The sequence below is a fragment of the Trypanosoma cruzi genome, genomic scaffold (genome assembly GCF_000209065.1).
Source record: "Trypanosoma cruzi strain CL Brener 1047053515891 genomic scaffold, whole genome shotgun sequence".
Taxonomy (NCBI): domain Eukaryota; phylum Euglenozoa; class Kinetoplastea; order Trypanosomatida; family Trypanosomatidae; genus Trypanosoma; species Trypanosoma cruzi.
In genome coordinates, this window is record NW_001849272.1 from 31,237 (window position 1) to 53,688 (window position 22,452).

The window sequence follows — 22,452 nt, forward strand, 5'->3', positions numbered from 1 at the left end:
CTGTGTTGCAATGGATCGAACCCCGCTGGACATGGTGATTCTGGGGCTACAAAAGATTGCGGCGCGATCGGAGAAGAAACAGGCGCGCCCCTTGACAAAGGAAAGCGGTGGATGAATCAAGTTATCCGCAGTCGGACCGATTGGAGGGAACGTGTTGCTTTTCGACTTGCGTGGATGACGGCGAGTCGTTGGTCCGAGATCGCGGCCTTAATCCCCAACAATTCCACAATGGGGGCGGACGGGACCTTAATTTTGGATTGGCCCGTGGCGCCGAAGACGGCGAGGGCGGATCCCCACCGCGCCTCGCAGTTCGTGAGGATACGAGGGCAGGACGCCTTCGACACTATAAAGCCATGCAGGACACTTCAAGAAAACGAAAGGCTAACGAATCTTACGACTGCTCACGTGGAGCGATCTTTGGCTCCTTGGGATGCCACGGCGCATTCCATAAAACGCGGTGCGTTGAGACACGCTGCTCAAATCGTGGAGGCACACGATTTGGACCCACACGTGGTCTCGCAGTTGGCGAAGCACTTCGACCCGTTCGACCTTTCCCAGAGCACAGTTCGATATTTGTGGAGGTACACCACACTGCTGACCCAGGTGTTGTCGCTGGTCGCAATAATGTGAAGGGAGAAACTGCGGAAGGGCAGGAACCCTGGCTGAGAACGGAGGAGCATTTTTTTTTTTGATTTTATCACAATCATGCTGCTACAATAACGAGACGCACGCCAAGGACGCGTCCGGCCACTCCACAAGATGAACACGCTATCCCGTTACAGCAAGTCAACGTGCCCTTATTGAACCTAGAGTGGATCAAAAGTTGGTTGAACCCGGCCACCTTGGAGAGTCTTATGCAAGTATGGGGACTCGTCGGGTGGTCCCCTCTTCCACCGTCTTCCTCCGGTAAAGCGCGCGAAGGCTCACGGAGGATTCCAACCGCTGACGCGAGATTGTTACGAAAAGCTGGAATAATCGAGGACGCTTCGTCCACAATAACAGGCGGATGGATAATACCCTTCTCAGTTGTGGAGGAGAAAACCACCGGCTTACGACGACGATGGATCGCGTGGCCACGCGACAAGAACAGAGACGACCCTTACGAGGCTCATGTTCCTCTTTAACACATTTCCCATTATTTGCCGCCTGTGATGGCTGAGGCCGCTTCCTGCCTGGACTTAAAGGCGTCCTTTTTTCAAGTCTCTTTACCACGGGAGGCTCGGCATCTCTTTTGATGCCGCGTGGAGGACGGCACGCTGGTGGAGCCCCCACGGCTCCCAATGGGATACAAGGCCGGCCCAGAAATTCTCCAGATTATTATTACCTCGGCAATTGCGGGGTGACGACGGTGGTTCACCCCCTCTGGGCTGCACCTCCATTGGTGCGTATCGACGTATGGATCGATAATATACGCATAGCAGGGCCGAAAAGCGATGTGACATTGTGGGAAACCCAAGCGCTTCGTAATGCGGACAGTTGTCACGCCACGATATGGGATGGCCGCGAATCGGGCGCTATGCAGTACACCTTCCTGGGGGTGCAATTTGATCACACTCACGCCGGGCGGTGTCCCTGAGTGAGAAGTTTGTCCGGTCTGTATGCGCCATGCCGGCGCTGAAGTATTTACCCATCGCGGGAATGGAGGTTTTGGCGTCACGCTTTTTGTACGCGGCTGCCATTTTAGGCACGCGTTTATGTGACTACTACTTTTTCATCAAGGCAGTGCGACGACGATTATCCACACTTCACCAAGGGATTGTGCTGGAGACATCCCCGGCGAACGTTCCGCCGGCAGCGGTTGGTTTGGGCGAGAGATTGCGACACACCATCGAGAACAATCGTAAGCGAATCATCAATTCCACGGAAATGGCATCGGCCGCCATCATCACGGATGCATCGCTCCATGGATGGGGAGCCTTTTTATTCCAGACTCCGGCGACGTTAAAATTGCCGGAGGGAAATGGGAGAGGAAGCCTTTTCTTATCATGCAGGCCGAGGCGCGCACGGTACGCTTGGCCTTGTCGGCCTTTTCCGCCATCTTGCCATCCACCATGGACATTTGGTGACAACACTTCGCTGCAAGGAGCGGCGAATAAAGGCAGCTCAAAGTCATACACCATGACGTGGGAGCTGCAACGAATATATGAGTTTTTGGACTCTCACGGAATGCGGGCAACTTTTGCCTACGTGCGGTCCGCAAAAAACCCCGCTGACGGCATATCACGCGGTCGTCTGTTTACACTTCAGGACTTGGCAAAGGGGTGGAACTTGCGAAGGGAGCGGCGGTGTCGTTTGGCTGGAGGACCCCAAAGTATGCAGCCTCGTAAGTAATAAATGTTTTATATCCTACATGAGTTCAAAAGGCCACGTGAGCGGGCCACGATTGTTACAAACAGATGATATATATATACACTTAATTGGTGTTAAACTTTGGGGGTGTGGTGAACCCCCGCTCTTGTTCCATTCACCCCTTTTTTATTTCTACTTGGTTTGGTTTCTATTATTGAGAATCTCTGGATTTGGCCAGCTGCGCAGGTGAATATATATATATATTAAAGTAATTAAAAAATTGGGTTGCAGTGCCGTGTGGGAGTTCTGCAATTGTGCTTATTCCAACCGACTCATTTGTGTGCGTGCTGCTTGTGCGTGGCTGTGTGACTTGTCTCTCTTTCCTTTTATTTTCTTTTTGCTCTGCGTTGACGGGGAGTTATTTTGTGCTGAAGGCTACACACAAGTGACAGGAGTGATGGCGATGATGACTGGCCGTGTGCTGCTGGTGTGTGCCCTCTGCGTGCTGTGGTGCGGTGCGGTGTCGGCGGAGTTGTATACGCGATGGCGGACCGCTGAAGTGAAGGTAACGGGAATTTATTGACGCACATGAATAATGCTGAAAGTGACGGGGCATTTCCGAGGGCGGACTGCAGTTTGTTATCCACTTAGGTGGGATTAATAAGGGCGGCTGAAGCTGGGGACAAGGAGGGAGCAGAATTGGGTGGTGCAGTTACATTGGAAAAGCCCAAGCAATTATTGTCTGGTACCACGTCGAAGGGTAATAATGAGGTTTTAACGCCTGTTCCACCAGCACCACTGCCGACACCCAAAGCATCAGATCAAGTTGAACAGGAGAAGCTGTTAAAAACGGCTTGTCCAAATGGAATTGGCGATACCAGGAATCCCTCAGGTGGTAAGGCAACAGAGTCCCAACGTCAAAGCGTTGGTCAATCTTCATCTGGCAGTACTGTCACTCAACCTGGCAAAGATCACAATTTGAATAATCCTTCCAAGAGTAATGCATCCTCCAATTTCACGCCTACGGATGACAGTGTCGTTAATATATTTCCCAACACTCCCGAACTGGGGGTGGTAGCATTGGAAAAGGTTAACGAAGGTGAAGATAAAAAGCAAAAACCAAAACAGGCAGTACAAGAAGAAGCGGGAGAACACGAAGAAAACAAAAATGATAATTCACCAACAGGGACACTTGAAAATGCAGCGAAGCTGAAAAAAATACCACAAGCAACATCACCATCACTAATAAAAGCACCAGCAGAAGTGGCACTGAAAAAAAATCAGAAAAACAGAGGGAGATTCAACACAAGCACGAGTGAATGGACAGTAGAGCCATGAAGATACCGTGCCCGTGTAACAGCTACAACTACCCCAAAGCGACATGAAGTCAAACAACAATTCACAAACTGAGGGCGTTGCCCCCATCACAACCAATTCGCAGAATGAACCATCTGACGGCCATGCAGAAACAGAGCCACCACTACCCACGGAAAACGGTAATTTCGCCAATAATGAAGCTGACAAGAGCACTGAAGAGGGCATCCCGAACAATGACCCAGCATCTGATGGTACAGGAACACGAGAAGAAAAACAAAATGAGAATAAAGAAGCCAATCCGAAGGAAACAGTGCCAACCACAAACGCCGCAACAGGTGACACGGCGACGGCTGGCGACAGTGACGGCAGCACCGCGGTCTCCCACACCACCTCCTCTCTTTTTCTTCTTCTTGTTGCGTGTGCGGCTGCTGCTGTTGTGGTGGCCGCGTGGGAGTGAGTGTGAGAGAGCCATGCACCGCCCGCACACACACTCTTCCTTCTCTCTCTGTGTGTGTGTCCCCTTGCATGGACTCTCGCCCTCACCTCACCCCACGAGGCACACACAATAATGTGCCCATTGTATATATGCATGCACACCCATGCAGGCCCGTTGGTGCTCTCTTTTGCACGACACGCACCGCTGCCGTCCTGCCTGGCTGCATGGGCGGAGCACCGTAACTGTTTCTGTTTTGTTTTTATTGCATTGAGTGGGCGACCTCTCTCTCTCTCCCTCTGTGTGTGTGTTTTGCTTTACGGGAGCAATGAGTGTGTGTGTGCGCTGGTCGTCCTACGCTTCGGCTTTTTGTTTTGTTTTCCTTTTTGATTTTGTGGTTGAGTGCACCCATTCCGCGGCTGCGTGTGTGTGTGTGTGATGATATGAGTAATTTGCATGTGTGCTATCTGCCTCTCTCTGCCGTTGCTTTCTTCGGACTCTCTTGTGGCGCACAGCTGCTCTGTAAGTATAGGCGCTGCCAAACAAACACACACACAAATGCCGTGTTTAAAACGCTGAGAATGCACGCACAGGATTGTGGCTGCGGCTGCTCTCGCTAGGAGGGAAGACGGGAGACCGCGATGTGTCTTGTCGACGTGTTGCGGGCGTGGATGTGGCGGCATGCAAGCAGTTGGGTATTGTGAAAGTTGAGGGTGCCTGGGAGCGTGCGGATTGCTTCCCGTCCAGCAGCTGCACGTGCCGAAGTTTCTCCCATGCTGTGTATTTGACGGCGGGGGATCCTCCGGCTGTGCGAGGTGATGTGCGCCGGCGGCGAAGCGGGAGCGTTGGAGGAGACAACAGTAAAAGGACTGGTGGCAGCGCGTGGGCGCGGCGAAGGGCAGTTTTGCTCTTTTGCATCCCGCTGTTGTTTTTTTTTTGTGTTGGTGTTGCTTGGTGTGTGCTGAAGCGTGAATAAGGACGCACCCGTCGTGGCACCTGCTGGTGCTGTTGGTGACAGTCGCTGTGCGCTTCCGGTGCACTGTCTTTCCTTCTTGTTCCATGTGTCTGCGTGCGTGAGCTTTTTTTCTGGGGAGTGACTACGGTGGGGGTGATGATGCCACTCACTGTGCAGGGGTGGCGGTGCTCACTGGCTTGCCTCCCTTCACGGCATGTTTTCTCTCTATTTCTTTATTTTTTAACTTTTTAAATAAGCTAGGGAAAACAAGCGCGAAACGCTACTGTGAAATTCGAAGACTCTAAAAGGACCAACAACACACCGCCCACACACACATATTTGTATACTCTCACGTGTTGCTGCAGTGATGGCACCCCGCACAAACAACCGTCGCCGCGTGACCGGATCCAGCGGAAGGAGGAGGGAAGGAGGAGAGAGTGAGCCGCAGAGGCCCAACATGTCCCGGCGTGTGTTTGCTTCCGCGGTGCTGCTCCTATTTGTCGTGATGATGTGCTCCAGTGGTGGGGCTTCGAACGCCGTGACGAGTAATTCGGGGAATGTGCAATTGCCTCATACGGTCGATCTATTTTTGCCGAATCAGACGCTGGTTGTACCGGAAGATGGAACTTCTCAAGGTACGCCGAGGGATTCGTTTGCCTCACCCTCTCTCGTCAGTGCTGGTGGAGTAATTGCTGTTTTTGCCGAGGGTCGCATGGAAACCAAATATCAAGGTGATCAATCAAGTAAGCCGTCTTCTGATGTTGTTGCGGAGTACATCGACTCTGCGTGGAATTGGTTCACTCATGTTGGTGAGGTCGATAAAGGAACATGGCGGGCACACACCGTGCTTGGTAAAGCGGAGGGAAAGGGGGGTTTGGATGTTGTGCTCCGCCCCACGACCACCATGAAGGGCAATAAGGTGTTTCTTCTTGCGGGAGGCTTTGGTGAGCTCAAGGAAAGTGGTAGGAACTGGAAATGGGGCAAATTTGAGCTGAAACTGGTTGTGGGTGATGTCACGAATCCCACGGGTGGCAAGCTGAGTGAACGTATCAAATGGGGCCCAATCAGGTCTCCATTGAACGAGAGTACTATAGCTGCTCACAAAGTTAACTTGACGGAGTTTGTTGCTTCTGGTGGCTCAGGTGTTCTGATGGAGGAAGGCACCATTGTGTTTCCACTGATGGCGAAGAGCGGAAATGAAACAGAAGACGTTTACTCCATGATCATTTACTCGACGGACGACGGCGAAAAATGGTCGCTCTCAACGGGCATGTCCCCTGCGAAATGCTTTAACCCCCGCATCACCGAATGGAAGGGATCACTTCTCATGATTGTTGACTGCGAGAATGGCCAGAGTGTGTTCGAGTCGCGTGACATGGGGAAAACGTGGACGGAGGCAGTCGGGACACTCTCAGGCGTGTGGGTCAAGTCACGATCAGGATTCCGTTGGGACGAAGGCTTGCGCGTGGATGCCCTCATCACCGCGACCATTGAGGGAATGAAGGTCATGCTGTACACTCAGAGAGGGTACGCCTCGGGGGAGAAAGAGGCCAATGCGCTCTGCCTTTGGGTCACGGACAACAACCGCACTTTTCACATCGGACCGCTTTTTGGGGAGGATAATGTGAATGAGACGTTTTCCAGCAACCTGCTGTACTCGGATGGTGCGTTGCACCTTTTAAAGGAGAGGGCCAATGAAAAAGGCAGTGCCATTTCACTTGCCCGCCTGACTGATGAGCTGAAGACGATCAATTCCGTCCTCAGTACTTGGGCACAGCTGGACGCCTTCTTTTCCAAGTCGTCCACACCCACGGCTGGTCTGGTTGGATTCCTGTCCAATACGTCGTCTGGTGGCGACACGTGGATCGACGAGTACCGCTGCGTGAATGCATCCGTGACGAAGGCAGCGAAGGTCAAAAATGGGTTCAAATTCAAGGGGCCTGGATCCATGGCAAAATGGCCCGTGAACAGCCGGGAGGATAACAGACAGTACGGCTTTGTGAACCACAGATTCACTCTTGTGGCGACGGTGGCCATCCACCAGGTTGCGAAGGGGAGCACTTCTCTGCTGGGTGCGGGTCTGGATGCACCCGTCAGCACGAACTTCATTGGGCTGTCGTACAGCGTGAATAAAACGTGGGAGACGGTGTTTGATGGGAAGAAAACGACATCGAACACCACTTGGGAGCTGGGGAAAGAACACCAGGTGGCGCTCATGCTGCAGGACGGCAACAAGGGCTCCGTGTACGTGAATGGTAAGATTGTGGGGAGCCCAGAGACTATAACAACACTTGGGGCGCTGGGACATGAAATCACACAATTCTATTTTGGTGGAGGCGAGGGAGACATCAACAGCAATTTGACAGTGAAGAACGTCTTTCTGTACAACCGCCCACTGAGTGTCGGTGAACTAAAAATGGTCAGGAAGAGCGACGATAAAAAAGGAAACGGTGGCGGCAAAAAAGGAAACGGTGACGGCTCCATGCGTGGGGGCGTGTCGCGGTTGCTGCTGCTGCTGGGGCTGGGTTTTTGCGCCTTTGTGGCCCTTTACTGAGAAATCGCGGTGAGGACTTCCTGCTTCCAGCGGGAACATATGCGTCTGTCCACGCACCCTTTTAAATTAATTGCCACTTTCTGTGACGCCTTGTTTTAACCATTTTATTTTACATCCCCTTCGCTGCGCAGAGCTCTTCCTCCATGCGGAAGCATGCTCTCCCCAGCACCGCGTTATTCTTGTTTTTTTCTTTTTTTTTTTTGTGGTCCGGCAATTAAGGGATCTACTCAGTGTTTTTTTTTCTTTATTACTGATCATGGGCGCTCTCGGCATTGAGTGCCACGCCGATGGCGCCGGCTAATAAAAGAGACAATGGAATGGGGGCACGAAACCACGCCGAGTGTCCCAGTGGAATATAAATAATGTGTGGGCACCGGGGATTTAAACGACTGTAACGAGTGTATCCTATTTTATTATCTTCGGGCAAGACACGCACACCAACGTGCAGCTTTTTTTGTGTGTTTTTGAGTGAGTGCATAATGGAAGACGGATTTAACTTTGTTTTTTTTTTACTTTTCAGCATATGTCCCGCGGCTTGCCACGGCGTGGGCAGCCGTGCAGTGTCGCGTTCTAGCAGTCATCTTGCTTGATTGTTTTTTGACGCCCCGTTGTGGTTGTGTGTGCCCCTAAATGCCTTGCTTTTTTTTGTGACTGTGGGTAAGAACTTAACGACAATTACACGATATATGGGTATTGCAGTGTACTCCAGCGATGGGGTCCGTACCCTTTCGCGGTGCTGGGCTTTGGTTGTGTATAATATCTCCGCAGCAGGGCGTTGCTGCGAGCACGACGGAGACCAAGACGACTCCACCCCTCGAGAAGGTTCCACGCCATGCCCGGTACGGGGAGGTGAGGCGGTCGGCCTGCAGACTGTCGGACAGAACTGCACGACCGTTTCGCTGCGGTCACTCCGTTGATATCACCCGTGGCGGTGATGTTCACAAGAACCATTGCCCGAGGAGGATGGCTACATCACTGTTTGGCGGCTTAACATTGCAGGCCTCTCGCCCGTAAAAAGATTGCACTTGCGGCGCGATGGGAGCTGCCCCAACCTGACATCGTTCTTTTCCAGGAAATAAATGACTGTAGCGACGTAGCGACAAAAGTTTCTGGCTGCAATGGTTTTCTCCAGGCCTGCACTGGGCGCGGTGGTGGCGTTGCCACTCTGCTGCACCACTCTCTGCCGTGCGAGCGCCTGTCGCTCCCTGGCACTGACCTCCTGGAGACCATTGCTCTCCGTGTATTTCCACCGGGCTGTCGCAGCATCTGCGTGGCGAATCTCTACAACCCCCCACGGAAATTGGTCAATAATCCGCATTTATCAATATCGTTTGTCGCTTGTGCCCGAAGAGATTATCGCGGGTGACCTGAATTTACATCGTGAACTCTGGGACAGTCATATATACCATCAAGGACTGGAGGCGATAATTTCGCCGCTGTTCTAATTGATATGGATTTTGAGCCGGCAAATGACACGGCGCAGGCAACACGGATCACACATCGTAATGTCTCGTCCCCTGACGTGACTGCGTATTGCGCCCTACGCATCTCCCACTGGACATTCGCCCCTTACATAAACTCGGACCACTGCTGAATATCTTACTTGGTAGAGATGGACGATGGCACTCCACGACTAGCAAACACGCTGCCTTGACGGAAGAAAGACATCTTTACCCTGCGTAAAGCGGATTAGCCTGCTTTTTCACATCTTTGTGTGAAACCCTTCTTGCCACCGCGTCCACATGGTTGGATCCTCGCGGAGGCATCGTGCGAGCAGCTGAGCGCCATATCCCGCGCGGCGGCCGTGACAGCTCCAAAACGATATGGACACACGAAATGGTGCAAGCCGAGGTCGCTGATGAAGCAGCACACAACGCACACATTGCCTCGTCTGGAGGCAGCCTGCTTCGAGCCGAATTTACTTGAAAATGGAGAAACAAAATCAAGCCTTACGCCGTTGCTCCGCTGTGCTTCTGGAAGCCCGCGCGAAAAGACTTGGAGCCTCACCCAGCCCAACCTGGCGATATCTTCACGGCGTGGCGGCGCCGCACCCTCATCCCCTGGAATCGGTTGTGCTCCGCACTGATCTTGGCCGCGTATGCGCCCTGCCTCGGCAACGGGCAAATCTGCTTGTTCGTCATTTTGTGCGGATTCACGTGCCATACCGCCTTATACTGCTGCTGCTGCCGCTGCACTTCTTTGGTTCCTGGTGACTGGGAAATGGATCGGCCTTTCCCACCGTATGAACTTGACGTGGCCATCCGTGACTCTTTGCTTGGCTCAGCCCCTGGCCACGACAACATGTTGAATGAATTCCTGCACCGTCTCGGCCCGTTGCGCGCGGCACTCTTAGAACGATGATCCACAACTCCTTCGCAAACGGCAGCCTGCCTGAAGACTCCATGAGCGGAAGTGACGACGGGGACTCTTTTTTACCGTCTGAGGCGGATATTTTTTGGTTGCCATTGTTTTTCATGGTAAAAAAGAGTGATGGTGAGGACTCACTGGGGCAGTGATTGATGTTGCTGCACATGACGGTAGAGGCAATTTTTGTGAAACGAAACAACACCAAAAAGCAACAACAATGTTTTCCCCTTTTTTTTTCTTTCCGTCTCTCTCTCCCTATATATATATTGTGTGTGTCTGCGGCTTAGCTTCCTTCATATGGTTGGCCTTATCATTACTGTTACGGATGTCCCTCACGTGTGATATTATGTATGTATTTGTATGCACATATTCTTTTCTATGCCTGTTAATAAATGCAGCAGAAATAAAGTATGGCACATGACGATCAGGCCATCGGTATTAGGCGGATGGACGTCTGATAGCTCAATGCAGAAGTGCGAAATATGTGAGGTCAAATTTAATTTCGGGTGCAGGCGTCATCATTGTCGGTACTGTGGCGGTATTTTCTGTGCGTCATGCTCGAGCTTTTTTGTTAAATCACAAAATCTTCATGTAAATAAACCACGACGGGTGTGAAGCAAATGTTTTGAGTTTCTCTCAAAGACACCGCAGGCTACAAATCCGTCCTGTGCTAGTGCTCAGAGCCACCATAAAGAGTTGAACGGTGTGAATGCTTGTAATTGCGAGTCCGATCGTTTGACTACTGAATCCGCCCAGGCAGCAACTGTTGTCTCTGGGGCGCCACGAAGAGGAGAAGATCGAAATACCGCAGGTACATTTCCCGACGAGGAGAGTGCTGACGATGCTGATTTGGATGATGACGACGACGATGTTTCTGCTGCTGTTGCAGGTGTATACTCCTCTATGGGTGATGGGCAACACACCGGTAGCCTCGCCTTTCTTGCTGCACCGCAGGACAACCTTCGATATTCAGAGGGCTCTGACGTAATTCATGTTCTTATTTATGTATCAGCTACGAGGTGTCAGGTGATTTTAGTTACGGTGAGTGATGGGGAAACCGTGTTGATGCTCGCTAAGCGTTTGGTGGATGTGCACTTCAGGTTGGGCCGTGGATCTCTCAGGTCGATTAGAACGGCTGCAAGAGAGATTTTACTGCGAAAACTGAGGTTTCAAGTGAATCCATTGTTGTAGAGAATGAGGCCAATGCAAGTGATGTGGCATCTCATTGTAAACACTTGTTTCTCTCGACTCTGTCTGCCTCCGAGCTGCAGCATGCGCACGATGGTGATCCTATGGAGGGTTTTTTTTGTAGCGAACTCTGCAATGAAAATAAGGACGGTATGATATGTTATTTGTTGCCTCTTTATTTTTAATTTCGCGTGTTTGTGTTTTTGTTGTAATTTCCGCGTGTGTTATTTATTTATTTATTTAATTATTCCTTTCGTCTCCGGCACAATTTGCAGAAAATAAAAATATAAATAACTAAACGCTCACGAAATCGACAAGAAAAAATGGCCCTCATTTGGCTGCCGTCTTTTTTTTTTTTGTGTGTTAAAAAACTGTGAGTTTTCCCTCGTCTGCGTTCCCGCGCTCACGGCGAAACAAAAGGAGGAGGAAAAACTTGTGAATTCCTGTCCTTCTCATTGAAGTGCCAGTCCGCCCTCCTGTGGAATACGTGGGTGCTCCGCCTTGCAATCCGCAGTGCTCAAAACATCTCATATTTATTGATTTGCAGCGTTTTTAGTTGTTTTTTTAGAAACTTTTTGGAACGAATGTGCGAGTTGTGGGGGCGAATTTTGATGGTGCTGCGCGGGAAGGTGGCGGCTGCGGTTTCTTTCTGCCGTCCCACCCGCCTCCTTCATTGCGCCTCACGCGGTGCGGGGGAGTCCGGCGGCCAAAAGGGGTACTAAATTATGGCTGCAGCTCTGCTGCTTTACGACGAGTTTGGCTCTTGTCGATTTATTTGTCTGATGGCTTTTGTTGCGTGTGCATGCGTGCTGGATGATTTTTCTTTGGAGCGCGTTGATGCGGAGCGATGTGTGAATAAATTGTCTTCTCCCATTTTGTTGTGTTTTCCTCCTCTTATATTTCTGAGGATAAGACGTCAACGACCTCATCTAAGCACATGTTCATTTCTTTTTCTTTTTTACGTTTGAAGAAAATGGACGTTTCCACTTTTCTGAAGGAGTTTTAAGAGGGCGAGGAAGGAATCTGGCGGCAGCGTTCTTTTTGGTGGCGAGGGAGCGCGGGTGCCGCAGGTGTAGCAAACGCATTTTCACAAGACGCAACAAAAACAATTGGACGTATTTTAGCTCCGGACGACTCGGGGGAAAGTGAGCAGAGCATCAGCGATCGTGAGGCCGAAGATGCGCCGCCTTCATATCTCTGAGAAGCAAGAGGCAACGGTATGATGCGTTTTGGCGGCGCACGCAAGAGGGAGGTTTGGGCCGTACACGCGAGTCTTTTACGGAGATAAAAACGTACCGGACGAATCAGTGTCCAAAGACGGACAGCGGCATCCCCAATGCGACAGTTCGGAGGGCAACTCACTCCATTCTTTTACGAGTAGCAGCCAAGAGGGGAGGCGCGTCAACCGTTAATAAACTAAGTGATGAGCTCTTGCGGAAAAACAACTCTCTCAGTCAATCATTGGTGGTGAGGAAGCATACAGGCGGTTGTTGTGCGGATGATTCTCGGGAGTGTGCATTGAGCACAGGCGCTGAGGAATTTCTTGTCTGTGTAGATGATCTTATTGCCCCTGAGAACACGGCTATGGATCAGTCTCCCTTTTTGGTTGAGGATCGTGCGGCACAACTGCAAGCCAAAAATGAGGGTGATGTGGCCACAGCCACACCGAAATATTCCACGGAAGAGCAGCAGTCTTCTTCTCTTCCTCCTCCTCCCCCTGTTGAGGTGGAAGTGGGCCATGAGAAACCCAGGAATGAAAGAGTGAGTTTGTTCGCTCGAGCAAAGATGTGCTCTGGTGCGACTGCCCCTGTTGTGAATAGAGAGTCAGAAGTCTTAAATACGAGAAAGTTTTTGAAATAATTAGATTCTGACGAGGAGAAAACAATAACTGCCACCACAAAAAATGGATTCTTTTGAGATAAATTGGAGTTCTTTCAGTTTCTATGCATGTGCTCATTAGGGAGGGGCATTGAGGATGATCTTTGGGTGCGGAGGGATTTTGGCATCACCGGAGTCAATTTTTTGTGTTTCATTTATATTTTCACGATGCCGTAGAATGGAAGGGAGGGGTGGAGAAGAGAAAAAAAGAAGAGAGAGTTGGTCGCTTGGCATGGATCGTTTTATTGTTGGATCCCCAATTGGTGAGGGCCGCTTTGGCGTCGTTCGTGCTGCAGTTGTTAAGGAATCTGGAGTGCCAGCCGCAATCAAATTCGTCACAACTCCACGTCTCGATGAGGGTATTCCGCACCCCACAGCGAGGGAACTACTCGTTGCATTGCGATTGGTGCATCCTTTTGTTATTCGGACATATGAGGTGGTTCCGTGTGGCTGCTCCTTGGCGTTAGTGATGGAGCGTTGCAAGACTGACTTGGCAACAGTCCTCTCGGGGAGAACTGCCAGCAATCCTCTGCCCGCGTTAGAGGCAAAGTCTTTATTTAAGATGCTTCTTTTGGCGTTAGCGTACATACACAGCGAGGGTGTTCTTCATCGAGATGTGAAACCTTCAAATTGTTTCTTGACTGCGGAGGGGGAACTACGCCTCGGCGACTTTGGACTCAGTCGTGCATGGGATGCGGAAGCATCCATGACTCACGAAGTCGTTTCAAGGTGGTACCGGGCTCCCGAGTTACTTCTGGGCCAGCGACACTACGGACCCGAAATTGATGTGTGGTCATCAGGGTGCGTATTTGCGGAGCTTCTACGGGGGTACGGTGGTGCTTTTTTTGCAGGCGATGGAGATATTTGGCAGTTGTCACGAATATTTGATGTATTAGGGACACCGACGCCCACATCGTGGCCATCGGCGGTGCTGCTTCCCGATTGGGGAAAGTTGCACTTTGAGCCGAAGCGTCCTCTTCCTCTCCGTGAATTTTTCCCGGATGCCTCTGAATGTGCATTGGATTTGTTGCGAAGATTACTTTGCCTGGATCCTCAGAAGCGTTTGACTGCGGCTGGCGCCCTTCGTCACGCCTACTTTAGTGAATACCCGACGTGAAGGTCCATGGATAAAGGGACGCGGGGGCTATGTGTGGTGTGCGGGGATGAAAATTGGAATTGCTCATATAAATGCGTGCTTATTTTCCTTGACAATCCTTTTCGGTTGTTGTTGTTATTTAATGGGTTATTATTATTATTTTGATTATTGTTTAAATTTATTTTTATTTTTTAATTATATTTTGTATTTGTTCCTGTGGATTTTTAACTGTGAAGCCCAAGTTTTATCCAAAGTAAAAGAAAACTAACGCGTGTGCAAGAGAGAGAGAAGGAGGGTGACGAGCACATATCTAACATAATAATGTATCGTTGCTTTCATCATTTCTCCACGCTGCCACTGGCGTTTGTACGACGGACCGCTAAAAACAGTTACGTCAATCGCCATATTGCACCATCAGCGGCAGAACCAATTTCTATGCTTCGAATAATTGGCAAGGAAATTCTGTCGGACCGCATGACTGCTGTGATCCCAGAGAATATTTTGCGAAGTCCCTTAAAAGAGGCTCCGGCGATGAGCGAGCAGGATGCCCTTTCGCTTCTCCATTCACCGGGTTCACGCAATAAGGTATTAAGGAGCATGATTGGGCAAGGCTACTATGAGCCAGGGCACACCACCTGTAATACTTCGTAAAGTTATCGAGAATCCTGCATGGTGCACCCCATACATTCCTTTCCAGGCTGAAATATCTCAAGGCCGTCTAGAGTCCCTGTTGAATTTTCAGTCCATGATTATAGACTTGACAGCTGTGAATTTGGCAAATGCATCTCTTCTGGATCAAGCTACTGCATGTGCTGAGGCAATGTACCTTGCCTTTCATCATGGTCGAAAGGAGCGCATGACCTTTTTTTTTTTTTTTTATTATTATCGAGGGATTTCTTCCCATCTTGCGTAGAGATGGCAAAAACAAGAGCCGAGCCCCTTAAAGTAAAGGTCGTTGTTGGTGATCCAAATTTGATTGATTGGAGCGATTCCTCACTTTGTGGAATTTTGGTACAAACTCCAGATGCCATGGGGATGCTTCATGATTTTACGACACTGTTTGGGAAGGCAAAACGACATGGTGTCGTCAGTTGCTGTGGGGCAGATTTGATGGCTTCTGTTCTTCTCAAACCTCCGGGAGAAATGGGAGCCGATGTTGTTTTGGGATCTGCCCACCGTTTTGGTGCCCCACTAGGGTTTGGGGGCCTCACGCCGCATTTTTTGCTGTCAAGGAGGAATTTAAGCGATTGATTCCGGGTCGCGTCATTGGTATAAGTAAAGACTCGACGGGTTGCCCGGCCACGCGCATGGCGCTTCAGACGTGGGAGCAACATATTAAGAGGGAACGCGCCACATCCAATATTTGTAATTCACAGGCTCTCCTAGCAAATGTTGCGGCATTTTATGCCATTTATCACGGCTCTGAGGGCTTGAAGGAAATTGCGAGCGAAATGCGCAGTAAAGCCAAAATACTTTCTGTTGGCTTAGAGTCTGTAGGGCATACAGTGGTCAATGGTACATTTTTTGATACCGTCACCGTAAATTTAAAAGGTATAACGCCTGAAGGCTACGTGGCATGCTGCGTGTAAAAAGGCATTAATATTTTTGTTGATTATAATCATGGCACCGTCTCCATATCGGTGGATGAGGCCAGTACCGAGGGCCATGTAGTGTCTCTCTTGGAGGCAGCAGGGCCAAAAACTTCCTGTGATAGGTGTTCTTTCAAAACTCACAGAACAAAAGAGAGCAATGCCTTTGCAAATGTTACGAAAATCTGTCTTTCTTGGGCGTTCAATCTTTCAAAAGTACAAGAGTGAGAGTGAGCTTATGCGGTACATTCACCGTCTTCATGGAAAAGATTATGGTCTCACGCATGGTTGTGTGCCCTTGGGTTATTGTACCATGAAACTTAGTCCAGCTGCCGCCACTCTGTCCTTGTTGTGGTCAGAATTTACCAACCTTCACCCTCTTGCACCGAAGGAGCAAACGCGAGGACTTAGCGCGTTGTGTTTGGATCTGGAGCAGAAAATAAGGGATATTACCGCTTTAGATGCCGTGTCACTTCAGCCAAATAGTGGTGCTCGGGGTGAATATTGCTGGTCTTCGTGTGATCCGCTCGTATCATAATTCAAAAAAGGAGAGCCATCGCAATGTTTGCTTGATTCCAGAAAGTGCTCATGGCACAAATTTTGCTTCGGTTCTCTTGGCAGGGACGGTGATTGTAAAGATAAAGTGTTTGGCGGATGGAAGGATTGACATGAAGGATTTGGAAAATTCTTGCCAAAAGCATACAAAGAATCTCTCGTGCATTATGATAACGTATCCGAGTACGTATGGTTTGTTTGACAGGGAAATCTTGGCCATTACTTCGATGGTGCACTACGATGGAGGGCAATGTTATATTGATGGTGCAAAGATGAATGCCATGGTGGGTTACACGGCACCTGGATGTATTGGGGGCGATGTGTGCCAGATTAATCTCCACAAAGCGTTTTCAATTCCTCGTGGTGGTGGTGGGCCAGGCATGGGTCCTATTGCTGTTCGTCAGCACCTGGCTTCATTCTTGCCAGATTCTGTTTTTATTCAAAATGTTGGTGGTTCCCAGCCTTTTGGTCAAGTCTCTCAAGCAGCATACGGATCAGCGTCTATTCTTCAAGTTTCTTATTTATTACTGTGGATGCTCGGTTCACGGGGTCTCAAGACATGCACGGTGTATGCGATTTTAAATGCCAACTATCTAAAGAAGCGTCCTGACGGCCACTGCCCAGTTCTCTTTCTGGGGGAAAACAATTTCTGCGCTCACGAGCTTATCATCGATTTAAGGCCATTTAAAAAAACAGCACAAATTGAAGCAGAAGATGTGGCGAAACGACTTATGGATTACGGCCTTCACTCACCTACCCTGGCATTTCCTGTTGCGGGAACACTCATGACTGAACCCACAGAGTCAGAGTCAAAGCGGGAGTTGGGTCGGTTGGCCGATGCACTTATTTCCATTCGTACCGAAATTGCATCCATAGAGGAGGGTGAAGAGAGCACAACGAACAACGTTCTCAAGAATGCCCCGCACACGGCAAAGTGTGTCACATCAGATGATTGGGACATGCCATACGCCCGGAAAACTGCTGCATTCCCTTCGAGCCATTCTTCCACCGAAAAGTTTGGCCTTCAGTTGGCCGCATCGATGGAAGCTATGGGGACAGAAACTTGATGTGCAGTTGTGCATTGACTAATTTTTGTGAGTAAAACTGTTGCAAGGGGAGGCAGTATTTTTTAATTTATTGCCAATTTTATATTTTTATTTGTTTCTGCATCCATTTCTTGGGTGATGGAGTGTCTTGGGCCTATTTGTGTCTGGTGTGATAAAACTGAGCAGGGGGAGAGGGATGTGATTGTGTGTGTGTGTGTGTCTGTCTGTGTGGTCGCAGAATGATTTTATGGTCTTATTCTTTATCTTGTCAAGTGCTCTTCTTTAGGATGTACAACAATTCCAACGTGAGGATGCCTTGCCCTTGCAATCGCCTGGATTTTTCCAGCTTATTATTCCCTTTGTTAACACTGTTGTTGATTTGTCAAGGCAAAGCTTTACTGCAACCATACAAATGCATGTTTGTGGGATTTTTTTTTTCGTCAGGCCAAATGTGGGGGGAACTCAGGCGTCTGCCTTTCCCTCACTGTCGTCAAGAGTATTCCGGATGCTCATCACGCAAACGTCTCAGATGTAATTTTTTCCTCAGTTTTGAATAATTTCTTGCACTTCGACAACGTCCAGCTTTGAGATAAATGGGGCTACGATGAGAGGGAAATTGTCTACACACTTTTTTTTTGGTGCATCTTTTATTTTTGTTTTCTCTCGTTGCAGTTAGAAAACATTGAGCGAGAGGGTTTGCTGCCCTTTTGTTTTATTTGTCCTCTCAGCCGGACGGCCAGTTGTACACCGAAGTGCTCCTCGGCGCCTCAGTTGGGACTGTCAACCTTATGCGCCAACTTTCCGCTGCTTTTTTGCATTGACGCAATTATTTTTATTTATTAACTGAAGACATTCTGCCCGGCGTGTCATTTTGATTGGATTGTGCGGGATTGCCCGCCAACACCATCAAACAAAACAGGCTGAAGAGTTTACTTATTTAAACGTCATCTTGTGTGCACGTATTTTCTTTACGTGTATTGTTGGTGTGCACTCAAACAGCGAAGGATCCGGAACTATGCGTGCGTGGAATTCTTCCTGCCATGTGGACTGCGGGCAACACTGCGGGACTGTCACCTTGACTCCGCAGAGTTGTTGTGTTTTTTTTGGGGGGTTGCCAGGAGAATTCCATGCAGCCAGCTACTGCGGCTGTGTCCTTGGATGTCACTCCATGCGAACAATGTGCTTCAGCGAGTGAGGGTGTTGGTTGGTTTTGTGTGCACTCTGATTCTGTTTGCTACTTTGTGCGGGCAGGCAAGATTTGAGTGGTGGGAAAATGGAGCGGGGCGATGCATGGCTGCGTCTCGCCCATCGTTCAGTGCACGATGGTGTGGTGCACACTGTGGTGCTGACTCTGCGATGTGACTGCGTTTTCCTGTGCGGCAATGGTGGTGGATGGAGGAGGGTGCTGAGTTGCATCGGGACGGTGGGATCGTGTTTTCCTTTTGTGATTTTTACTTCTCCCTCTGAAGGTGTGCACTTATTTTTAGTGTTAGGGATAGGGCAAACGAAAAGACAACGTGAATCATAAAAAAAAAGGACGATAATGTTGCGGTGTTGTGGCCGATTGCACGTTGTGTTGCTGCGGGAGCGGTGGGCCTTGACTGTTTTACAGACAGGCGTTGCAGTGCGGCTGCATGGCGCACCGACCGCCCCGCCATGCGAGTGCCACGCCCAACGCCATTGGGACTGCGGGACGAAACAGCCGCGACTGTCCTTTGGAGCCAGCGAAATCTGCTGGCCGCAGTTGGGCGGTGCGAGTGGGATGCTTCATCGCACGGGTGTTGTGATGGCACCTCGCCGTGGCATCCCCGGCGATGGTTCCGACGCTGCAGCACGGAGAGGAGTGGAGGGAACGCGGCGACCAGAGTGGACCATGAGCAGCACCGTAGAGGACGTTCTGCTGGAGGGAGACACTCTCAGCACCGACATGAAGCTGAACGATTTTCTTCGGAATTATGTTGGCGGCAGGGCGGTCGTTGGTAAAGACCACAACGTGACGATGCAGGTGTTTGTTCAGGAGCCGGGTGCTTACGTAAAAAAACAGCAGCTTCTTAGAATTATTTTTAATTTAACAGAGTACCAAGAGCTGGAGGCCATTACTAAACTTCATCACAAGGGTGTGTTCTCTCTCGAGCAATGGAGGGACTATGAAGGAAAGGACACAGTCACTCTTATTGCAAGGGGAAAACTAAACGCAGCCCTCACTCAGATACTGACAGAACGGCGTGAGGCAGAAATGAAATTTACCCTTTCCACTACGATCGAAGATGTACTGTTTAAAGGAAGAGTCCGCGTCAATGAAATGAAGCTGAACGAATTTCTTACGAGGGAGCTGGGCGGCAGGGGCGTTGTGGACACCAATCGGAATGTTTTGCTGAAGGAGTTTTTCAAGAACCCCAATAAGTATATCCGTGATAAGGGAGCACTGAAAGAAATACAGATAACCGATGCTTATGCGAGGATGAAGAGGGCTGTAAAGGGTGAAGTGATCTTCGACGAGGATATACGCAAGCTTTACAAAAATGGTTTCAACAATCTACTTGGGTGGTCAGAAGCTGCTGCAAACGTAAAAAAAAGTGTTCATAAACTCACTAAACACTCCTTGGATTCAGCCCTTCAGGAAGCGAGGAACCGAATGACGACGATTGAAGCGATGAAAATGGAGGGATTGTACGAGTCTGTGTACAATGCGAGTTGGCACCATGTGGTGGAAATTCCCGACGGCGATAAGCGAAAGAAAACGGGGACGGGAATGGAGGCGAAGGAGGGGAAACCGAAACAGTCATGGACGTACAAGAAAGCTGGCAACACTCTCGAAAAGAATGACGGTGTGCGGAAATCCGGTGAAGCACCTCCCAGGCTGATGGTGCTCACCTCGGAAAAGGGATGGCCGTACACGCTGAATGTGCTGCGTGGGGCTGGTAATGACTTCTTTATTAACTGCGAGGTGGATCGAGTGTGGCAGATCATCAAGGACGATCTAACCGAGTGGTTCAGCAATTTTGATTTGACTCTCAATTCTTCACCTTTGCCGCGTGTGTTGATTGGGACGCCCGGGATCGGGAAGTCGATGGCTGCCGGCTCGTACCTCCTCTACCAGCTGCTGCACTGCGATGTGGAGAAACTCCAAGTGGTTGTCCACTGTTTTGGAGAAACGATGTACGTGTTTGACAAGACCATCAAGGCGGTGACAAAATACGTGGGTAACAAAACATCGAAGAGTGTTTTGGATGGTTTGAGGCAGCGTGGGATGAAGGGGTATATTATTTACGATGTGGCAAAGAAAGGAACTCCGCCCGACACAGGTTTTGCGCCCTCCACCGGATGGGGCATGATTGTGGTGTCATCGCCAAAGGTAAGCAACTATGATGAGTGGGAGAAGCAAACAAAAGCCAGTCGAATCATCATGAATTGCCCCGAAGAGATGGATGTGAAGGCGATGTGTGCATGGATGAAGCGGGGTCTGGAACCATATAAGCAAGCGGAATACTGGAAGAAGGTCAAAGAACGCATGGAGAATGTGGGGCCGATTCTACGTTACATCTTTGATGAGAAAATTTATATTGTTCGCTTGGGTGCCGTTAATGGTGCCTTGCTAGCAATCAAAGATACTGATGTTGGAAAGTACTTTTCCATGGGAGGAGAGGAAAAATGGTATTCCGAGGATCCGTCTCACAAACTTGTGAAGATTGTCCGGGAAAGAACAGATGAAGGTGCTGAGGTATTTCTGAACGCATCGATATGTGATGATATCGGGTTTCGAACTGCGGACCGTTTGGCAAAGGCAATGAATACGAAGGATCTTTTGTTGCTAATATTGAGATCGCATGGTGCTCTTGTTTCCCACTTTCTGGAACAATTAGGTTTGCGCGTATTCACGCGTGGGGAGTTTGTCAGTGCATTAGTAAAGGGACTCAAGGAGCTGAGGCCACCAGAACGTAATAAAGCACAGGATTCGGTGCTGAAAGTAAACCATCAAGGGCACCCCACTCGCACCGTTGGATTAGGGAAACTGGAAAAAGGTGTCACGAGGATTCCGATGGAGTACGGGGTGCTGTACATACCGGCGGCCCGAAACTTTCCGCTGGTGGACGGCTTTTTCTTTGTTGATTCGCCGCGGAAGACGCTGGTTGGGCTGCAGATGACTACGGCGGGTGAGCACCACACCATACCCAGCACCGTGAGGCTGTTCAAAAATAATATGGCGGCATATTTTAAGGGCTGGAAGAAATTATCCCGAGACATGTCGTGGGAGATGATTTATGTGCAGCGCGCAGACAGCAAAAAGATTAAAAAATGGCAGAGATGTGGTCCCGTCAATACCAAAAATTTGAGCGACGCTGAAAAAGAGATTGTGGCGTTCTGGAACGGAAACGTACACGAATACCAGTTTGTGTTGACAACTGATCTTGTAAATAAAATCCGAGCAAAGTGAATACAGAAATCTTTTAGAAATGGGATAGGCAATAAAATTGAAAAAAATACTTGGGGAACAAAGTGCGTTTTGTTTTGGTGAAATGTATTGGGAAGTATTTAAACGATTCTTAATTATTATTTTTTTTTTTTTGTGGCCACGAGGTCTAGACAGTGAATGCCTTTCTTTTCAGAGAACCGTTGTGATCAGCAGTGCCACACTCACCCCACTCTTTTTTGATTTTATTTTATTTTTTCCACCAGAGGCGCATCGTCACTGGAGGCTGTTGCGCACTACAGGGGCCGCACAATTTCTCTTTATTTTCATGGGATTTTGTGAAAAGAATGCTTGAGCGGCTGGCTGTCCAAATAAATTCATATCTCGCGCAAGCGAAGATATCTCTTCACAACATTTTTCTCTTCTATCGCACTGTCTTTTGGGAGACTGCGACTGAGGGAGTCAGGGAGCCGACAGCTGCCAGACGAAACTATTATTTTTTATTTTTTATTTTTTATCTTCACAACCACACACTTTGTGATCCCCACCTTGCGGCGTTTTTTTGTGGCTGGAGGAGCCTCAATGGTCTGCCACTTCGTGGGGGATAATTGTTTTTATTTGTAACCATCTGCAGAATTCAAGGACAGTGATTAGCAGAATGTGTATACATGGACATTTTGGGGCAAACATTACGGAGAACTCACTACCTCTCCATTTACCGCTTTTTTTCCATTTTTCTTTTTGGGGTATTACAGGATCCGGCCGGCGGCCCAA

At 49.4% G+C, this 22,452-nt stretch overlaps 3 protein-coding genes and 3 pseudogenes across 3 annotated transcripts, besides 15 other annotated features; all 6 read left to right on the forward strand.

Annotated features, from left to right (window-relative positions):
• Positions 1 to 2,385: a mobile genetic element.
• Positions 1 to 4,840: a sequence feature (areas not merged during assembly with more than two copies in the genome that could not be assigned to a particular haplotype).
• Positions 2,280 to 2,381: a mobile genetic element.
• Positions 2,539 to 2,571: a sequence feature (AT_rich).
• Tc00.1047053505919.11 lies at positions 2,747 to 4,063 on the forward strand (annotated as a pseudogene).
• Positions 4,841 to 5,945: a sequence feature (haploid, Esmeraldo-like haplotype).
• On the forward strand, positions 5,362 to 7,548 carry Tc00.1047053505919.20 (trans-sialidase, putative; the record flags this gene model as incomplete). The annotated part of the gene is made up of 1 exon (XM_805521.1): positions 5,362 to 7,548. One exon carries the CDS (start codon positions 5,362 to 5,364, stop codon positions 7,546 to 7,548), a length of 2,187 nt encoding a protein of 728 aa, XP_810614.1.
• Positions 5,946 to 6,093: a sequence feature (areas not merged during assembly with more than two copies in the genome that could not be assigned to a particular haplotype).
• Positions 6,094 to 6,912: a sequence feature (heterozygous, non-Esmeraldo-like haplotype).
• Positions 6,913 to 22,452: a sequence feature (areas not merged during assembly with more than two copies in the genome that could not be assigned to a particular haplotype).
• Tc00.1047053505919.31 lies at positions 10,276 to 11,259 on the forward strand (annotated as a pseudogene).
• Positions 11,328 to 11,352: a microsatellite.
• Positions 13,079 to 14,098, forward strand: Tc00.1047053505919.40 (protein kinase, putative; the record flags this gene model as incomplete). The annotated part of the gene is made up of 1 exon (XM_805522.1): positions 13,079 to 14,098. The coding sequence occupies one exon, from the start codon at positions 13,079 to 13,081 to the stop codon at positions 14,096 to 14,098; it is 1,020 nt and encodes a 339-aa protein (XP_810615.1).
• Positions 14,225 to 14,287: a sequence feature (T-rich).
• On the forward strand, positions 14,397 to 17,288 carry Tc00.1047053505919.70 (annotated as a pseudogene).
• Positions 14,940 to 14,963: a sequence feature (AT_rich).
• Positions 17,471 to 17,498: a microsatellite.
• Positions 18,811 to 21,702, forward strand: Tc00.1047053505919.80 (retrotransposon hot spot (RHS) protein, putative; the record flags this gene model as incomplete). The annotated part of the gene is made up of 1 exon (XM_805523.1): positions 18,811 to 21,702. The coding sequence occupies one exon, from the start codon at positions 18,811 to 18,813 to the stop codon at positions 21,700 to 21,702; it is 2,892 nt and encodes a 963-aa protein (XP_810616.1).
• Positions 21,812 to 21,834: a sequence feature (AT_rich).
• Positions 22,010 to 22,451: a mobile genetic element.
• Positions 22,170 to 22,196: a sequence feature (AT_rich).